At 38.8% G+C, this 20,355-nt stretch overlaps 1 protein-coding gene across 1 annotated transcript in view; it reads right to left on the reverse strand.

Moving 5' to 3' along the window:
- The window catches only part of FRK (fyn related Src family tyrosine kinase), an 84,427-nt gene that overhangs the window by 36,388 nt on the left and 27,684 nt on the right, over positions 1-20,355 (reverse strand). Inside the window, exon 2 of the mRNA XM_084889297.1 lies at positions 8,160-8,281. Coding sequence (XP_084745423.1) covers positions 8,160-8,281 — 122 coding nt within the window. The remainder of the gene's footprint in view (positions 1-8,159; positions 8,282-20,355) is intronic.

Below are 20,355 nucleotides of genomic sequence, written 5' to 3' on the forward strand. Positions count from 1 at the left end.
ACAGTCATCTGCAAACCAGGAAGAGAGTCCTTACCTCTCCTGGTACGTTGTTCTTGGACTTCCCCAGCCTCCAGAATGGCAAGAAATAAATGTTTGCTGTTTTAAGCTACCCAGTCTCTCACATCATGTTAGAGCATGATGTGACAAAGACAGTAACCCTTGGTTGTTTATTTAACTAGAAGAATGTGTGAAAAACACATCACTAGAGAGCAGAGTTCTTGTTTCCTTCTTTCTACAAGGTCAACTTCACCCAGTTTGCAACACACTATCATCTCCGGTCACCTTCCACCCCGAACACATTTACCGTGCCGCGAGCTGCTGTCCCACTTGGATGTAGGAAAGGAGGAGGCTGCAGATGGGTGCCTAGGGAAGGCTCAGATCACTGAGTCGGTTCCACACAGGAGGGCAGTGGCTGCTGGGTGCCTGGGAGCTGCAAGCGCTGCCTCTTTAAGTCAGGGCGACACTCTGGTCACGGGTCGAAGCACCCTCCCACCTTCATGAATATCCCCAATCTGATGCAAAAGTCCAAGCCTGCTCAGCCACTTATTCAGTTGACCTACATTTGCCCTGAAGTTAGAAGAGTATTTACCCAGAGTCTAAAAAAAATTCTTGATTCATAGACTCAGTTTAGAGGGGTCCTTTGCTTCTGTATCTCTTATGTATATTCTAGAATAGAAAGTAGGGGGATGCTAACTCAAATGATTATGATCTCCATGCAGAAATATGACATGGGATAAAAAGAAAATAAAGGATCTATTTAATTTGGCAGCTAATAAAGTGGAAAAATTAACAACAGAATATGTGATGAATTACAAAAGGTAGCAATTTCACCGACCTCCATAAGACTTATCAGCATCTTACTTATTTATCTTATGTCTGGAATTGCTTATCATAGTTACATTCAAAGGGCAGTAATATGTATCTTTTCTTTGCTGTGCTTCCTTCCAAGTAGCTCAAAAGATTCATGCAGAAAAAAAAAAAAAAGAAAGAAAAAAAAAGGTTTTAAATAAGTAAAACCAGGTAAGCAAAGCCAAAGGAGAAAATTTAGATAAGTCCATTTATAGTGTTCACAGACAAGTAGAAGAAGAAAAAAATCGGAATACAACTGTCTAAAAAATACTCTGGCCTCTAGAAATACTAGTCGTGGATTTCCTTTTTTTTTTAACCAAAGTCTTTTATAGGGGAGTAGTTGTTCTTTTTTAAAATATATTTTTATTTATTTTAGAGAGGAAAAGAGAGGGAGAGAGAGATGGAAGCATCAATGATGTCAGAGTATCATTGATCAGCCTGCCTTCTGCATGCCCCTCATTGGGGATTGAGACCACAACGTGGGCATCTGCCCTGGCTGGTAATCAAACTGTGACTTCCTGCTTCATAGGTTGATGCTCAACCATGGATTTTTAATAAGATAGACTATTTCTTCATGATCCAGTGCCCTACAGTGAAAGATTCTTTGTCTCTGCATTTGTGTTTATGCAGACACACACACATAAATATATGTACTATATAATAAAATGTTAATTTAACTTTATAGAATATTTAAATTATAAATTATATCAGTAGCAATGTTAAGAAAAGACGGGGTATACCATAACTCATGAAAAAAGCCACTTGCTATTACAGGCAATGATATTTGCAATTAAGCTGAACACAACTAAATTATGACTTTAATTAAAAGGCATTTTGTAAGATGGCACCAACATGTTTAAAATTTAATACATTTTATATGAGATACCAGAGTTATTAACATAAAAAGTTCTTTGCAGCATGTGCACTTTTTAAAAGACAAAACATCTTTAACCAAAATGAAAATGCTCCCAGAATCCATACAAGTTTCACTGCATTATAAATTCAATGAGCAATTTTTACCAGCCATTTAATATTTGCCCCTACTTAGTATGCACAATTGTATTTATATTCATAGTTAATAGTAATAGAGTTACTGGCACACTCTTGTGGTCACTATGTCCACATTAAGTTTAGTGGAAGAATGAATGAATTGCTCAGGGCACTGAGAATGAAACACAGCTTTTTGCCATTGGGCCACTCTCACATTAGCATAAGTCAACAGATCTCCAAAAGCTAGGGGGCATAATGGCATGGCACTGGTTCGTGGAAAGTGAGTTTGGGTCTGAACACTGTGCCAGGCAGACACAGAGAGCCACACTGCAACTGACATCCTTTTCCAATGTTGCCTCCTCTACAATAGTTTTATTATCTGAACACAACCAATCTTTCTAAGGTAAGAAATCGTCTTTCTAAAACAAGTCTGAAACACAGCAAATAGGAGAATTACATGGTCCAGATTGCAGAGGTTTAGAACGTGATGCTGGCCTTATCTTTGCTCCTGATAGAATAGGGTAGAGAGGTGAGTGTTAGAGCATCTACTATCTTCATGAACTATACTGGAAACTATGACGATAGAGGAGAAGCATGAAACAGAAGCAATAAAAATATCTTCTGCTCAAGAACTATATGACCTAGTTTAGAAGTACATTTTTTATCTAAGGTGAAAGTTACTTATAAATATAAAGGAATCTTTGAATATGTAAGTTCAACATGAAGGATACACATAAGGTCAACACAAAAAGGTATATATCTTCCTCAATGAAGCTACTGCTTTTCTCATTACTTTTTTAATTGCTTTCAGAATTAATTTATAAGACATGCAGAAATACTTACCAAGCTATAAAGTATATGGTATCACTAGGTTAATCATTCAGATTACTCAGAAAGTTGCTTCAGATAATTTTGGCCATTTTCAAGCATCAAAGATGTCCTTAATGATCATGTAATTGCCCCAGCTAAGGGCCTTTAAAATACCGTGATATCTCTTCTATAAAGACACTTCTACCATTTGTGCGATACTTGGAGCACTGGAAACCTATTACTGTGAGGGATAAAACATTTATTTGGTTCTGAGAATTCCAGCATACTGATTTAAAAATTAAGTTATATCTCTACAGAAGTATATTTTATATTCTCAGAAGACACTTCATAGCAATCACAACGTATTATAAAAGTCCTGCATATTTCATGGGACCTTCATGTTCCCTGTAGTGGAAATTTATCAGAGTAAGTATTCTGCTCAGCATTAGAAGAAACAAGTCAAAAACATAATACTGGTTACTTGAATGTCCACCTGCCATTGCATCAAACACCTCTGAGCGTATTCCTTTGCTCCTCTCTCCCAGCCAGAGTCACCAATCTGCCCCAGTCACTCAATTCAGAGGTCTGAGGGTCAGCCTAAATGCTTCCTTCTCCTTTATCTTGCTCCATATATGACCAGCTACCAATTCCTATTTGTTCATATCTTCTAAGTATTCCTCACCTCCATTCTCTACTCTCCATTTGCCCTGCCTCTTCCCTGGTTCAGGCCATCATCTACGGAGATGAGCAGGACTATCTAACAAAGAACCCTGGGAGCTCTTTAAGGGCCCCCAGACCTATGCCCAGCAAGAGGGCTGCACCTGAATTCAGCTTCCCACAGGTCCCATGGTTTCCTCTTCCATGAAGGAGGAGCCACAATTCCCCACAACGTCCAAAGCCTGTCAGTGCTGGGTTTCCAAACAACATTGCAAATATTTGATATTCAAGCTCACACTGCTTTGCACCAAAGCACAGATAAAAAAAAAAAATTTTTTTTCATTGATTTTAGAGAGGAAGGAAGATGGAGAGAGAGATAGAAACATCAATGATGAGAAAGAATCATTGATTGGCTGCCTCCTGCTCACCCCCTACTAGGGATTGAGCCAGGCATGTGCCCTGATTGGGAATCAAACCATGAACTCCTGGTTCATAGGTTGATATTCAACCACTGAGCAACACCAGCTAGGCCCAAAGCACGGACTTTTATTCCTAGTCCTACGGCCACTTCCACACTTACCCCATAAAACAAAAGGGAGCAACAGAGGGGCCTCTGGCTTCTGGGGACGCCCTGTGCTGGAGTGGAGCCCTGGTGCAGCCTGAGGAGCTTGGGTCTCATCGCCCCTCTCTGCAGAGGCTGGCAAACTCTACTGTCTTGAACCTGTCATTTCACACAGCAGCAAGTGATGCCACTGTTTGTCTCTCTCACCCCTCCTCAGTCTATTATCCATACATCTCTCATCATGCTGTTAAAGGTCACACCAGGTCACTCTGTGCTTAAGACATCCCTCTACAGAATAAGGGCCAAATTCCTCAGCATGATATGCAAAGCCCTGAAAACACACACACACACACACACACACACACACACACACACACACACACACATACACACACACACCCCTGCTCTATCTTCCAACCTTCTTTCCAGCAAACACTAGACATCCCCGACTTTGCACACTTGCCGTGCCAGGACCAATTGTTTCCACCCTGCTACCTTGAAGCACAAATTAGTACAGAACCCAAATTCTTTCTCCTCTGTGAAACCTTCCTGACTCCCCCTGGGGGAATTGACTCCTGCCCCCTCTTGTCTCACAGAAAGACAACTGTGTGATAACCCTTCTGCAGCCTGAGTTCAGGGCCTGGGCTGTGCTGTCTTTGCTGTCCTTCGCCTATCAAGGACTGGCACATAGTAGGCCCCTTGAAAGTTTGTTGAAGAAATAAACAAATATAGAAATAAGTGATCTCCACTCCTAGATGCATCACCCTGTATATTGCTGATGAGCTTTTTTTTTTTGCCTCATGTCCTCAGTGTACTTTTTTCCCCGCAACTATATTCAATCTGTTATCATTTACTTTCGGGAAGGTTTCATTGAAGACGAATCTGCAGAGTTGTCTAAAGTAACCTTACAACGTGCAGTGTAGAATCCCTTCTGAAAAACTCAGCTGCAGCTCAATTTTAGTCCTCAAATGTATTTTCCTTAAAGTATACCTTAAACAATAATACAAATGCTTATAGGATGCCAAGCACCAAATTATTATTAATGGTAACAGCAATAATAATAATTTCCTTTACACTAATGGATTGAAGTCGAGAAATGGCCAAACCATTTCACATGCAGTCGTAATTTTATATTTTTCATCAGAAAAACAATCTACTACCAATGACAAATAACAGTAGAGCCACTAAAACTACCTGTCATGCATCTAATGAAGACAGATTCTCCAGCTGCCACATGCAATATGTAACATCCAAAAGCATGGTTGTAATTCACAGCTAATTAGTGTCTTTCCATTAGGAGAGGTGTCAGAGCCCTCACTCTCTTCTGAGGTCTACGCAGACCTCACAGGAGCCAGCCGTCAGCCATGCAAGGACCACACAATCCAATTAGCATCCACCCCAACTTTGGGCTGCTGGTTCGGGAATGCCCCCTCCCAGCCTCGGTAAATCATAAGCCTTTTCCTGAAGCTGCAAACCCTGGCTGACCAAGGAATAAAGACAATGCTTCTAAGGAAAACTGACACGGGAAAAGCAGACACAGAAAAGAGATAGTTGCCTTTCTTTAGCAACACAGCAGTCAGCAACACCGAAGGCCATCAATTCTGACTGATAAAGGAGACCACTGCACTAAGGAATAAATCCTTGAGTGGTCTCTCTGAAAATCCTTAGTGGTAGTCAACAGTCAGCAGTTGGGTTGTTTGTTCGTTTGTGTTACAGTAATGTAGATATCCTGAAGACCTTTTTCTTCTCATTTTTCTTCTGCAAAGCCCTCTTCTGGCTAAAAAGAGAATTTCCCTTTGAGTAGAACATAAAGGTCTGCATTTACTGTGTCCCCCAGTGAATACACAGCAATCAGATAATTTGTTTGAAAGACTCTACATTGTTTGACTTCACTGAAAATGAATCTATAATGATATGCTGGTCTCCAAGTAGGCTCCACAAAGCTTAGTAAATCCATAAGCAAGTGCGGGAGTATTCTCAGCACACAACAGCCAATAGCCTTATAATTTTGTTCTAAGCCTATAAGGTTGTTTTGTCCCTTAATACTCTACCTAGAGAGTTTTCAGAAGAGTCAGCTGTAGCCTGGACATTATTCAAAGACATGATTCAGCTAATCCTACTTTCAGTTTGTTTCCCTCGGGGAAATACTACTCTTCTATCTTTTAATGCTAATCTAAAATGTTTAATTTAACTTTTGCCTAGATAATGACTACCTAATTTGATATGTATATATTGGAAAAGGCAAATAACAAGCATGGATGCATTTAACATCTATAAGAAATTCTCTTGACAGCTTTTATTATCATTAGACATTGAGATTTCAAAACTGTTTTTCTTTTTCTGAATATAGTATTCCCGTGGAAACCTTTAAATCTTCAAATTTTCTTCTACAAGGATTTCCATTGTGTCATATTTTATAATAGCAAAATAAGTGAAATAATGAAACTGTATAAAATATGAAATATGTTAAATAAATGGAGGCACACCCATACAATGGAAAGTTATATGGCTTCTAAATATACTGATGTAGAAAAATAATAAAGAACATGAAAAATGTTCACAGGATACTGAGAGATAGGAAAAATGAATCCTAGATCCATGTGTGTATATATGTGCATCTATATGTATTTGTGTGTGTGTGTGTGTGTGTGTGTGTGTAATATGGATCTAAGATTCATTTTTCCTATCTCTCAGTATCCTGTAAACATTTTTTTCATGTTCTTTATTATTTTTCTACATCAATATATTTAGAAGCCACATAACTTTCCATTTTTATGGGTGTGACTCCATTTATTTAACATTTCAGTATCAAAATTTATATTCAGAAGGTTATATTGTTGTAAATTAATCTTCTTTGAGCTTTTTTGTCTCTATGAAAATGTTTATATTACTTTCATAGACAGAGAAAAAGCTATTATACATAATAAAACATTCATTATGTCACCTGGATATATACAGGAATGGACTGGTATGGAGGCCCAGCCTAGTCGGGCATTAGCTCTGAGTGGCTAATGCCCATCACCTATCAGTCATTGCAAATTGTATTGCTCTGGGTATAAACAAAATTAGAAAGGTCGATGTCACATCACACTTGGAAGCATTTCAAGAATGATAATCAGAGCAGCATCCTCTAACTGGGTAGTGGGGGTGCTGAATCCATGTGATTCTGTAATACCTACTGACTCAATGACAGAATCGACAGAAACCAAAGGACAACACCTGAAAAGCCTGCCATGGTACCGCTGCCCTTAATTCACTTTGGTTCTAATCCATCTGCCCTGATCCTGGGACCATCAGGTACGAGGAAGACAATGGATACCGAACACACACAGTCTGGCCTTGGTTCAGGTCAAGTCAGAGTTCCCAGTACATGGAGCTCAGGGCCTGTTTCCATATCAGGCCCTGCAGGCTGTCCCGACGCCCAGCTCAGTGAGCCAGGCACACACAGCAAGGCCCATGGACCTTCTGTTTAATTAACACTTGTTTCAGGGCAATAGGGATAGAGGAAAGCAAAATCTCTTCTCCCAAAGGCTTATGTCTAGTTGTTGAAATAAAAGACATGCTTTAAAGGGAATAATAAAACAAATGACTGGCAATACAGAGGTCGGAGAAGGGCAAGGAGAAAGTCTCACAGGAGAGACGGACTGGAGCGGTCTTCAAGAAGGCCACTCTGTAGCCTTGGAATATACACCAAGAAGCGCAGGTTCTTGAAAGCAGAGACATGCACGCACCTGTCACTCTTAAAGATCACTCCTGGGTCCCCTGTGCTTCTTCCCTAGGGCAGTGTAAGTTAAACATGAACTTGACTCTGAGCTGAAAAACTACCTTTGACAAAATGTTACATGCCATGGAGTTCATTAAATGCATTTGCATTCAGCACTTCCATTCATTTTCCATTTATCAGGCAAAGACAAATGAAATGCAAAAAAAATGTATTATGCCAAGATCAATTTTGACAACAGTGTAGTGTTTGCTTCTTGCTTATTACTTCCCTGGAAGGATAGGATCTTTGATAATGCAAGTGAGAAAACACAGCCAGATCCATGTTTTTATTTCATATCTAGAGTGCATGTCTTTGAATCTGCTTATAGAAGACTTCTAACCATAGATAGAAATTTCATGCTAATTTTTATATTACTCTGGAGTGGCTTAGGACATGTAATTTTGGTACTATTAGGAAGATAAGAAAATAGGCAAATTTGAAATTAACATGTCCATATTTACACAGTAGGTCCGTGACTACAGATTCTCAAGCCCTTTTTTTTTAAATCACACAAAACAATGCTCATACCTGAAAGGGCGAAACCTCCTTTCTCGCTTTCACTTTCTCTGATTAGAAAGGCACCCGTCTGATTTCCTGAATATAATAGTTGATTTTCTGCATCTGCTCTCTTGATTGCTCCAAAGAACCACCTAAAAAAAGAAAGATGTAAACATCAATTAACCAATCAACATTCATTTTTCAAGGAGCAGGAAACATTACAAGAAAGTATTCTGATATCAAAAATGTTTAATATTCTTTTTTAAATTGATTTTAGAGAGAGGGGAAGAAAAAAAGAGAGAGAAGCATAGACTTATTATTCCACTTATTTATGCATTCATTGGTTGATTCTGTATGTGCTCTGATAGGGGATTGAAACTGCAACCTTGGCACATCCAAGTGAGCTACCCAGCCAAGGCTGGTATTCTTTAGTGCAGTAGTTCCCAACTTTTCTAATGCCTCGCGATCCTTCAATACAGTTCTTCATGGTGTGGTGACCCCCAACCATAAAATTATTTTCCTTGCTACTTCATAACTGTAATTTTGCTACTGTTATGAATCGTAATGTAAATATCTGTGTTTTCCAATGGTCTTACGTGACCCTGCTAGCAGTTCTCAACCTGTGGGTCACGACCCACAGGTTAAGAACCACTGCTGTAGAGCCTAAGACCATCGGAAAACACAGATATTTACATTATGATTCATAACAGTAGCAAAATTACAGTTATGAAGTAACAATGAAAATAATTTTATGGTTGGGGGTTACCACAACATGAGGAACTGTATTAAAGGGTCGAGGCATTAGGAAGGTTGAGAACTTTAGAGAAACTACAATAAGCATAAATGCTGTTGATATTTTAGGTGATTTTTCAGGATGTCTATAACCTTCACAGAGGAGTTCTTAAAAAAATTACAAAGCAGGAATTTGATGGCTGCTGGATCCCACATCCTTCTTACACTTGCATTCTGTCTGACAGGTACTACATCCTTCTGTCAAATCCACAGCTTCTGGGTGAGTCCACTACATAAACCTTCTGCATTTCATGCTCCAAAATGTCTCACCATCACTATCCAACTGTCCTCTGTCTCATCTAACACCTTCTAAATATTTGGAGGTAAGCATTCCAATCAAACAATTCATATATTTCATTTCAAGGTACGAACAATTAAAAATGTAGTTCTCTGGACATTCATTCACTTATTTCCCCAACTCCACCATCATGTGAGACAATTCTGCATGTTTAGGAGGAAGTTATTAACATAAAGGAAACTTTCATCCAAGAGGAAATTATGTAAAAAAGCTACTCTGCCAGGGAAGTATTTTATTAGTGCCACCTCTACTTCTTATCTTTGCCCTCTTATCCTTTAAACAAGCATCCCAGGAATATAAGAGCCAGATACTGAACACACAGGTTTGAGAATGTGATTAACCAACAGCTGATCAACAAGTGATTATGAACTTAATGTCAGAGCCAGTCAGAAATATATATCAAGTCAGTTGGCACCAACATGGTAATAAGGGGAAGCTGAGAAAGCCCCTTTCACTAATGATTCCTCACTAGAAGGTCATAAAGCTGATCTTTATCAGTAAAGATTTTAGGTAAAACATTGATTTTTTTTTCAGGGATCCCTATCTTTAAAAATGTAAACTCTTCAAGAAAGGAAATCCTGGCTTAAAGGAAGAATTGTAGGATGTTCCCCAAAAAAATGTTTATATACACTTTGAATAATTATAAAGGCAGTGTTTATTAAAATACATTTCATTTTAAAAGCTGAGCTATTAGCTATTAAAGTATGTATACATTTTTTAGGGATACCCTATACAAGCTGGGTGAGGAACTGCAGGCTGAGAGAGTACATACAAGCCATCAAAAATTGGTCCCAATTGGTTTGGCAGGTCATGGGTATTGGGGAATATGTGTGACATAGTTAGAAGGAGGAGGGAGAAAAGATTGAAAACAAAAAGAAGTCTATGGCCATACCATCCTGAACGCACCCAATCTCATCTGATCTCAGAAAACAAAAAATAAACATTAAATATAAATATAACCTTCTAACAAATGCAAGGTATTTATTTACCACTTCCCCAATCATCCGAGTGCCAGTTACATATTAACTGTATCAGTGAGGACATGTGGATTATTTTGGAGTGATAAATAACTCCAAAAATTTCAGTGGGTTAAGGAAATTATTTGTTTCAAACTCAGCTACTTGACCATTGAAGGGCATCTGGCATGCTGCCCTATATCCATCTCCAGGTCTACAGCAGCATGTCCACCTCTACACATCCATGATTGCCGAGACAAGATTGAAAATGTGGCAAATCACAGGCTGCTTCCTGGAGGTTCTATTTGAAGCTTCTATGCAGGAATGAACTCCCTGATAAGTAAACCCTATAATCATGCTTCAATGCATAGAAATAGAAAGTGCAATCCCACTATTTTATGTGTAAGTCAGAGAATGTGAAACTTTTTGTAGGCTACAATAAAGACTGTCACCTGTCTGATGGCTATCATCAATAAATCAACAATCGACAAGTGCTGGCGAGGATGTGGAGAAAAGGGAACACTAGTTCACTGCTGTTGGGAATGCAGATTGGTACAGCCACTATGGAAAACAGTATGGAGTTTCCTCAAAAAAATTAAAATGGAACTGCCATTTCACCCAGCGACCTCACTTCTTGGAATATATCCTAAAAACCCTGAAACAGCCCAAACCTGTTTGGCTCAGTGGATAGAGCATTGATGAGGTTCTATTCTGGTCAATGGCATGTATCTTGATTGTGGGCACATCCCCAGTGGAGGGTGTGCAGGAGGCAGCTGATCAATGTTTCTCTCTCATCGATGTTTCTAATTCTCTTTCCCTCTCCCCTTCCTCTCTGTAAAAATAAATAAATAATATATATATATATATATATATATATATATATAAAACCTCAAAACAACAATCAGAAAGAATATATGCACCCCTATGTTCATAGCAGCATTATTTACAATAGCTAGAATTTGGAAACAGCCCAAGTGCCCAGCAGTAGATGAGTGGATAAAAAAGCTCTGGGACATTTACACAATGGAATACTATGCAGCTATAAAAAAGAGGGATCTCCTACCTTTTGAGAAATTGTGGATGGACCTGGAGACTATTATGCTAAGTGAAATAAGCCAATCTGAGAAAGGCAGGTATCACATGATATCACTAATTTGTGGGATCTAATGAACAAAACAAATTGTCCAACAAAATAAGTCCTGAAGCACAGAGGCAGGGAACAGACTGACATACCTTGATGTGGGAGAGAGAGGATGAGGAGAGATAAATCAAAGAACTTATACATTTGCTAGAGGCCCGGTGCACAAAATTGCCCACAGTGGGGACTGCTGGCTCCTAACTGATCACCTGCCTGCTTGTCTGATCACCCCTAACGGCCTTTGCCTGCCTGCCTGATTGTCTTTAAACTGCCCTTCCCCTCTCCCCACCAGCCTGATCACCCCTAACTGTTTTTGCCTGTCAGCCTGGTCATCACTAACTGCCCGCCCCCCATGCCAGCCTGGTCACTCTTCGCAGCCCTTCCTGCCAGCCTGGTTGCCCCATGCAGCCTGTTGTTCAGTCGTTGCATGAGGGCATCCTGACCAATTTGCATATTACCCTTTTATTAGACACAGACAGTGGATGCTAAAGTCATGGGGTGTGGTATGGGTTGAGTGTAGGGGTGTAAAGGGGGGGGTGGGAAATGGGAAACATCTGTAAAACTGTCAACAATTTTTAAAAGTACAGTTTCTATCTGTGCTGGTAATTAGGACTATTTAAGTTATACGAAGTATTTAAACAATGAAATATAGTTTTACACTATTAAGACTAGACAAAATTTAAAACTCACATTCAGCCGAAACTGGTTTGGCTCAGTAGATAGAGCATCGGCCTGTGGACTGAAAGGTCCCGGGTTCAATTCTGGTCAAGGGCATTTACCTTGGTTGCAGGCATATCCCCAGTGGGGAGTGTGCAAGAGGCAGCTGATCGATGATTCTCTCTCATCGATGTTTCTAACTCTATCCCTCTCTCTTCCTCTCTGTAATAAATAAATAAATAAATAAATAAATAAATAAATAAATAAAACTCACATTCAAAAAATTAAAAACTCTCAATCAGTTACTGGAAAAAAATGTGAAAGAAGAGCCTTAATATCATACCAGAGGCAATATAATTATGCAATACTAATTCAGAGAACTAGTTGTCAAAAACCTAGTAAAAGTAAATATTGATACTTCGCTCAATTTCACTTCTAGTCTGTATACTAAAGAAGATACTGGTATGTTACAAGAGTATCCACTGAAGAATTATAGCAGTAAAAAATTGAAAATGACCTAAATATCTATCATAGAAAAATAGATAAATTTGTAGGTACAGTGGAATACTATACATTAGTTAAAAATAAATTGTTGAAAGGCAAAAGGAAGTTGAATGATACATCATAATGCCATTTATGTCAAGTTTATGAGACAAAAACACTATATATTTTTATGGATGCATACATGCTTAGCAAAAGATAAGTAAATAGTTAAAATAATCAGGCATATTTTTAGACTCCATTTCCAGAAATGGCAAGATTTCTTTATATAAATATTTCAAGCAATAGGGATCAAATATACTGATCAATTATATGCATTTTCTTTATTCAGTATGCATTGAGATATTTGATCAAAATGTAAATATGTAAAACTTTACAAGAATTACTATTTATCTAGCAGATTAAATTCTTAGAAGTATTATTATATCTCACATAGCACATTATTCTCAAGAATAAATACTCCATTATATAAGTTTTATGTACATACATTACATTTGTATTTTGGATAATCAAGTCTACAAATGATATATTTCCTCTGCCCTATTTATGTGGAAGCAAGCAGTTTTGTAAATCAAATGACTAAAATATTGATATAATAATTTTACTATATTTCTCAAGAGGAACCATATAACTTTTAATAAATCCTTTCTGACTCACCAATTCTATATTCTTGTATAAGAGATTAATATAAGACATTACAAGGCAAATCACACCAGTACCGAATCCATAATAACAATAAAATGGATAGGACGTATTTTGATATATCAACTCACTCAGCACCTGGAATTTTACTTGGCTGGACTACCATCAGAAAGCAGACATGAATAAAAATTTGTTTCTGTCAGGATGTGTAACATTATACCGCCATTGCTCATATTCAAAGATGACATGACTGCCATCAATGGCAATCACTAGAGCATGTGCTGCTCTAGGGACTTACAGGCAAAGAATAGTTCTTTCCGCCCTCTGCACCTGTGAGAATTGTTCTTTAATCTGTGGTTTGAGTCACTGTCATTCTCTTCCGTTCTGCCTTTTGGAGCCTATTCTGGAAGGATATGCACATCGCAGGCCTGGCTGCCCACCACAGCCACTTCCAATGCTCTTGTTAAGCTGTAGTTCTTGTGAGCAGTCAACAGTGGGTGCCGAGAAGGAATCGTGGTGTTGCAGGAGGTAAAAAGCATTTGTCTCACACAGAGACTTGTGAGAAATGAAAATGTGTAGGCTTCACTCCATCCTACTGAATCAGAAAGTCTGAGGATGCGGCCCTGCTATCTTGGTTTTCATGAATCTGATGCATTCTAAAGTTCCAGAACTACTGATGTACAGAAATAATCAAGATGTTAGAAATGTTTACAAGACAACTGAGAATAAGTTACAGTTTGGCATTATATGTGAAAAAATATCCAGTAAAATGACACCACACACACATACACACACACACACACACACACACACACACACACACATACAGATATTATTGATATTTAATGAAAATAATCTTTATTGCTATCCCATACCTGCCATGAAAGAGATCTTGGTTAAGAACCAAATAAGGGAGGAGATCTATAATAACCTCTACCCTCAGAGAAATAAATGTTTAAATTAGATTTAAAAAGAGGAAGGAGTATGTGACTAAACTCTAAGACTTGATTTATTTTGCACTTATCCAGTATCCATTGTGAATAAAATCTGCAGCACTGACAGAGAAAGATCTATAAGACATATCATTCATTGAAAAAGGATAAATTGCAGAGTAATAGGATTACTATAATTTTATTTATATTTTAAGAACAAACTAAAAATTATATGTGCTTATTTCTCTGAATCTTAGTGAGAGATGATGAAATGATGAAAAAGGACTCTGCTTTTTACTTGACATTCTCTATAAGTTAGACATTTACAATTAGGTGTAGCTTTATATCATGTTACAATTTATTTAAATATTTTTTAAAAATGAAATCAGTCAGGAATATGCTACAAAAATCTATGATTTAAAGATATGTACTATAAACTTTGGAAGTTAGAACATATAGATACAAGGAAGCTCTCAAAGGAATATGGAGCAAGTGATTATGAATGAGCAGTGAAACTGATGGGAGATCAACCATGACACAAGGATGTCAAATCTAAATGACTGAAAGACAGTATCCCTGGCAACATATTAGAAGGCAGAGTATAATAATGGTTGAGAGCTACCTTTGGAATCTTCTTGGGAAAGTTATATAGCTTCCCTATGTCTGTATTTCCTTATATTTTAGTAAAAATAATAATAGCAACCCTGTAGTCTTGTTTTGAGGTCAAGAAAAATTAAATATGTAATGTGCTTGATGGCTATCCATATCCATGCTCCATAGCACCTATTTGAAGAGAACTAATCTAAGGGATAAATTATATATTTGTTTCTCAACATGTTAGAGTTGAGGTCATGAGGGAATATGAGGAATATGCTCAGGATCACCTCTCTCAGTTTGTACTGCAAGTCTCCTTGCAAGTGACCAGCCTGCCAGACTTGATGAGGACATGCTACCACCAGGTGGCAGTAGGCCATTTCACTAGCCCAAGAAGGCTAAATGAAGCTAGATAGCATGTTAACTTTTATTTTACAAAAACGATAAAATGAGTCTTTAACAAAAAACACCCAAAATTTATACCGTGTTGCTTAGTATCATCATTTAAATTATTTAGTTATAGATCAAAATTTAGGGAAACCAACCTAATTTCAGGCCCTCCACCATCTGGACACCAACCATTTCTTCAACATTGTCTTCCCTACATCATCTCTCTGCTCCAGCAAAATTCATATTCTTAATGCTATTTGTAGTGGCACTACTTACACTTGCCTACCCAGATTGCCTAAAATACTCAGTGACTATCCCTCTGTTTGGACATGTAGCGTACAAAAGCTAGTGCTGCATTTTTTTAAAAAATTTAATTTTCAATTATTCCCTGTGCACACTCGAAGCAGACCTTTCCAGCACAAAGACTGAGTCTGCTATAGGTCCCATATACCTTTTGGAGCAATTCAATAAATATTTATTGATGAAACAGTTAATATACTGTACCCAGATATGGACATTTCATATAGTCTTTTTGTTTCTACGGAATGCTAAAGGTTGCTAATGCCTGTGTTCTTGTGTAACCTTTTATTTGTGCCTGCCACACAGCTTGGAGTGCAAATATTGAGGGGGTAAATTTACATGCTCCTACCCACTCTGGATTTCCAATGTTAATTGGCCTCAGACCACAGATTCCAATCTGACCACTCCCAAAGAGAACACTTGGCCATGAACGTAAAGATCATAAGTGAAACTGACTTTTCTATCCTCCAAAACACTGACTTTTCTATCCTCCAAAATATCGGGGCTTCACACATGTAAAGAACGTGCAATAAAGTACCTGAGCTATGACTTACAGTCACATAGAAACCAGGAAGTTCCTTGCTGGCACCATTTGATAAAGCTTTTTTTGTTGCTGTTGTTCACCTCTAGAGGCATCATAAAAGGGGAATTTTGAAGGAATTTCCTTAGAGAGGAAGTAAGGTAAACGAGCTGGTATTTGACCCAGTGTGGACAGTACGGTACTCTACGTTTGTGAAAGAATCTGATTATAGCCTAGAAACATGCCTAACCTCACAACACACTGCAGAGGTGCATGCTGGTTCTTTTGAGCAGTAGTATTTATTTTTAACTAGAGACTTGGTGCATGAAATTTGTGCATGGGTAGGGTCCCTAGGACTGGCCTGCAATCAGGGCCAATCTGTAGAGCAACTGGCAGGGCAATTGAGGGCCTCTGCTGGCCATCCTGGCACCACCTGCTCACCATCCTCTCACCCCCACTGTCACCGGTTGCCTCCCTCTGAGGGGTGATCAGCAGGGCAATCAGGGGAGTCCCTACCGGCACCTGCCTTGGCTGGCCTGAGGCCTGTGGACTGGGGGCAGCTCCTGCATTGAGCGTCTTGATCACATCATAGCGACCAGTAGTTCCACTGCAACCAGCTGTTCCACTGTTCGATTAATTTGCATATTAGGCTTTTATTATATAAGATAGTTATATGGGACACTATTTTCAGATGTGACAGACCACTTAGTTTCTTGACCCCCAAAATGTTATTTCCTATAATTTTCTTTCTAGCCCCAGGAAGAAAAAACAAAAACAATTTTTAAATGTACTTAAAGAATATTATCTCATTTTGCTGTAGTTAGGCATAGACTATTATTTATTTTATTTTTTTTATTGGCTGCCTCCTACACACCCCCTGCTGAGGATCAAGCTCGAAGCCCAATCATGTGCCCTTGACTGAAATCAAACCCGGGACCCTTCAATCCACAGGCTGATGCTCTATCCACTAAGCCAAACCAGTTAGGGCTAGAGTGTTTTTTAAAAATGTACAACACAACTTGTTTTTTGGTAGTTACCTTCATGGAATAAACAAGACCAAATGCTGAGTTCAATCAGGTGGTAGTCTGTGCCTGCATCCTGCTCCAGGTGGGTTAATAATATCACAGTTTGGACGAGGCAGCCCAGTCTGGATTTCCCAGATCCAGGGTTCTCTAACAAATAGAAAAAAGGGGGGAGTTTATCTCTCTCTTTTTTGTCCTTTTTTGCCTATAGCAGAGATGATATTCAAAATATTTTATGACTAACACAGCACATGTACCCTCCTTCAGAGTAGACACCAGCAAAAGCAGGAACTTATGTCTGTTTCAGCATAGTACCTATCATTTTAACACTAAATGATGCCCTGTGTCATCACTTACTTTCATTAAATCCTGTGACCCAAAATAAATAATAGTAAACATCTTAAACGTATCATAACCTTCATATGACTCTACCCAGTAATATTGATATAGTTGTGCATGTACTTTCTATGCTGATATATATCAGTAACATTTATTTCATACTAACTATATGGATAAAAGATTTTTAAAAAGCAAAAAAGCAAAAGAAGGGTGTATTTCTTTTCCTTTGAAAATCTTAAACAGTCAAGATGGGAATAAAAGTGATAAAACAACAAAAAGAACATTTAATTGTCAAGGGTTTACAGTCAGAGAAATGGACAACCAACCGTCTATCAGTGAATGAAGCCTTCTTAAAGAAAATACACTGAGTAAGGATTCCGAAGAAGTGAAGATCAAAGGTGAAGAACCACAAAGTCTCTGTAAGCAGATTGGCATGGTGCGCAATGGTGGGGAAGAGAGGCCATTAAAGGAAAAAGCAACAAAATAGAGTTCTTTGAGGTTTATAGGTAATTCCATATGGAAACTACTAACTCCACAGGAGAAGTAGATCTTGGGCAAAATTTAAAAAGTACATTACGAGGATATTAAGATATTCCATTTAAGACTTAACAAAGTAGAGGATTTTAAGTTCTGGGCTTATCAGCAAAAAAAAAAAAAAAAAAAAAAAATGACAGAAAAGTTTGACTTGTTCGTTAAAAATTGTTTTATGAACAAATTTAAGAAGTACAAGTGTGGAGAGTGAAAGCAAGGAAGAATTATTCTATGGGAGGAAGACAATTTTCAAGCTAGGAAGAAATTTCTCTGAAGGTCCATAAATAAATCTCTAAAACTTATTGTAAATGTGTTTTAATGAGAACATGCATTTTTCTGGGGGGAAATCTGGTGTTTCATTAAAATCCCAATGATGCCCATGACAGAAAATACTCATCTCCTTCCATTAGGCTGAGTGTTTTCTTCCAGGTTCACACAGCAGCTGGTGACGAAGCTATAACCACAGCCTACCATCATAAAACTAATTCACTCATTCATCCTTCACTGAACAATTACTTATTGAGCACCTACTATGTGCCAGGCACCGTTCTCATTTGCACAACTGCAGCAGTAAATGGGACAGACAACATGTCCTCCTTTTGTGGAGCTCACAGATAATAGGGAAGACAGACAATAAACAAAATAAATGAGTAATTATACACTGTGTTCAAAGTTGGTAAAAATGAAGCAGAGTTAGGAAGGGGCAAAGTGCCTCTTAAAAATCATTCTTAGTGAGCAGCAACATGTGCCAGGTGGAATTCCAGAGGGTTTGCCTAAAGTCATAGTAATCAGGAGAATAAATGGAGCCGTGGAAACAAATTGGATAGAAGCTTTGAGAGGCGTGCACAAGTGAAAATCATTATCGATGCGAGGACTGGAGCCAATATCCAGATTTCTCCATCGCAGCTTGGCCAAGACCTATTAGCATTTTTTTAAATTAAGAAATAAACAGGGTCCATCAACTTCATTCATTTTTATCACTGATGTTTATGGAAATGCAAAACACCACAAGCTACAAGTATCCTCCTAAGACAGGGACTGTGGCTCTTCAGCCAAAGAAAAGTGAGCAATCTGTTTAACAGGAAGAATGGTGTTTGATGAAAAATAACCATACATAGAATAGTAATAATATTTGTGATTATAGTAGGATAATTTAGGCAGGCTTTCTTCATGGGTATCTCTTAAATCCATGTAAAATTTAACATGTTTAAATGAAATTGCTATTCACACTTGGCAAACACAATGAAGAACAAATCTCTGTTGTCTAATCTTAATCCATATGGCTCAGACACACACACACACACTCACACACTCAGACATATATATGATGTGAATATGTGGGTGCACTGGTGTGGGTGGGTGTGGGTGGGTGGGTGTGTGTGCGCGCGCGCCTGTCTGTCTGAAGCTACCATCACAGATGTGCACTATTGCACTGTCTTTCTAGGCATTTGAATGAAGCATATGTCCCCAGGCAGATAAGGCACAGAGCCTATTAAAAGCTATAATGGACATACCCATTCCTTTTCATTTCTATTTTTTAAAACTAGTTTGACCCTTTAAACATTGCTATCATTAATATTTACCAATAAAAATGCCAGGATTAATAACTAGAGGTTGTTTATAACCCACGGAAATGCCACCCACTGGACTTTGAAATGGTAGAAGCTGAAGACATCTACAAAGCAGGTTCTTCTGGTGAAAAGGAAAGCCAGAAGCAGTGCCAGAAAATACACCTTTTGTTTTCAGTGTCAACAAGCTATTTGTCAGGAAACAAAAGAAAGGCTCCGCCAGCCCTGGTGGATTTTTCTGAAACCTGAAAGTTAGTTTTCTGCTTGATTTTGCTTAGAATTAGAGGGCAAGGTGGTTGTGCAAGTATATCACAGCCTCACTCCTAGGAACTGTTATGGGGAAAGGCTGTCTGAGAAAAGGGGAAGTGACCCTCCAGCCCCCCATTCCAACAAACACACACCCCAGCCCTACTGAACTTCCTGTAGGCCTCAGTTCTCCACTCCAGTTTGCTGGGCATCCCCAGGAAGAGTATGTGCCAGGCAAATGTACTGGGGTAGCAGGTGGAGCCCAGGAAGGGACAGGCCCCCAGTGCAGCAGTGCATTCTGAGGCAGGGAACCTGGCACAGCCCTGTTTTCTGAGGGAGAGACTTCCTCTCACCTTGGCTATCACTCACCCCAAACCTTTGTTTTTTCTGGTCCTCTCTGCCCCACCCTGGACACTACTCTCTCATTTGTCAACCCAGACAAAACATTATAAATTACATCCAAATTCTGTGTAAATTTTGTGAAGAGCAAGGAAAAATTTAAGCACTACCTAGACTAGAAAACTAGTCCAAACACATATCAGAAATCTTTTTACAGAAATTTAATACTCTGTCCCCAAAGAGGGAATTTCCCATCCTTCCCCCCAGTTCCAGGGCTCCCTGCCAGGTTGCTGAGGCTCACTCCTCTTTTCTTCCTCATGCCTCCAACCAGGCTCTTACACCAACCATTCTCCTCCCCGCCCCCCCCCCCCGCCCCCCATGCTTTTATACACAATGCAATTTGCTCCTCCACCCCACCCTCACTCAAAACTAGATCCTGGGCCTCCTTCTGTACATTCTGA

This window comes from Pipistrellus hanaki, assembly GCF_964339955.1.
Source record: "Pipistrellus hanaki genome assembly, chromosome: 7".
Classification (NCBI taxonomy): domain Eukaryota; kingdom Metazoa; phylum Chordata; class Mammalia; order Chiroptera; family Vespertilionidae; genus Pipistrellus; species Pipistrellus hanaki.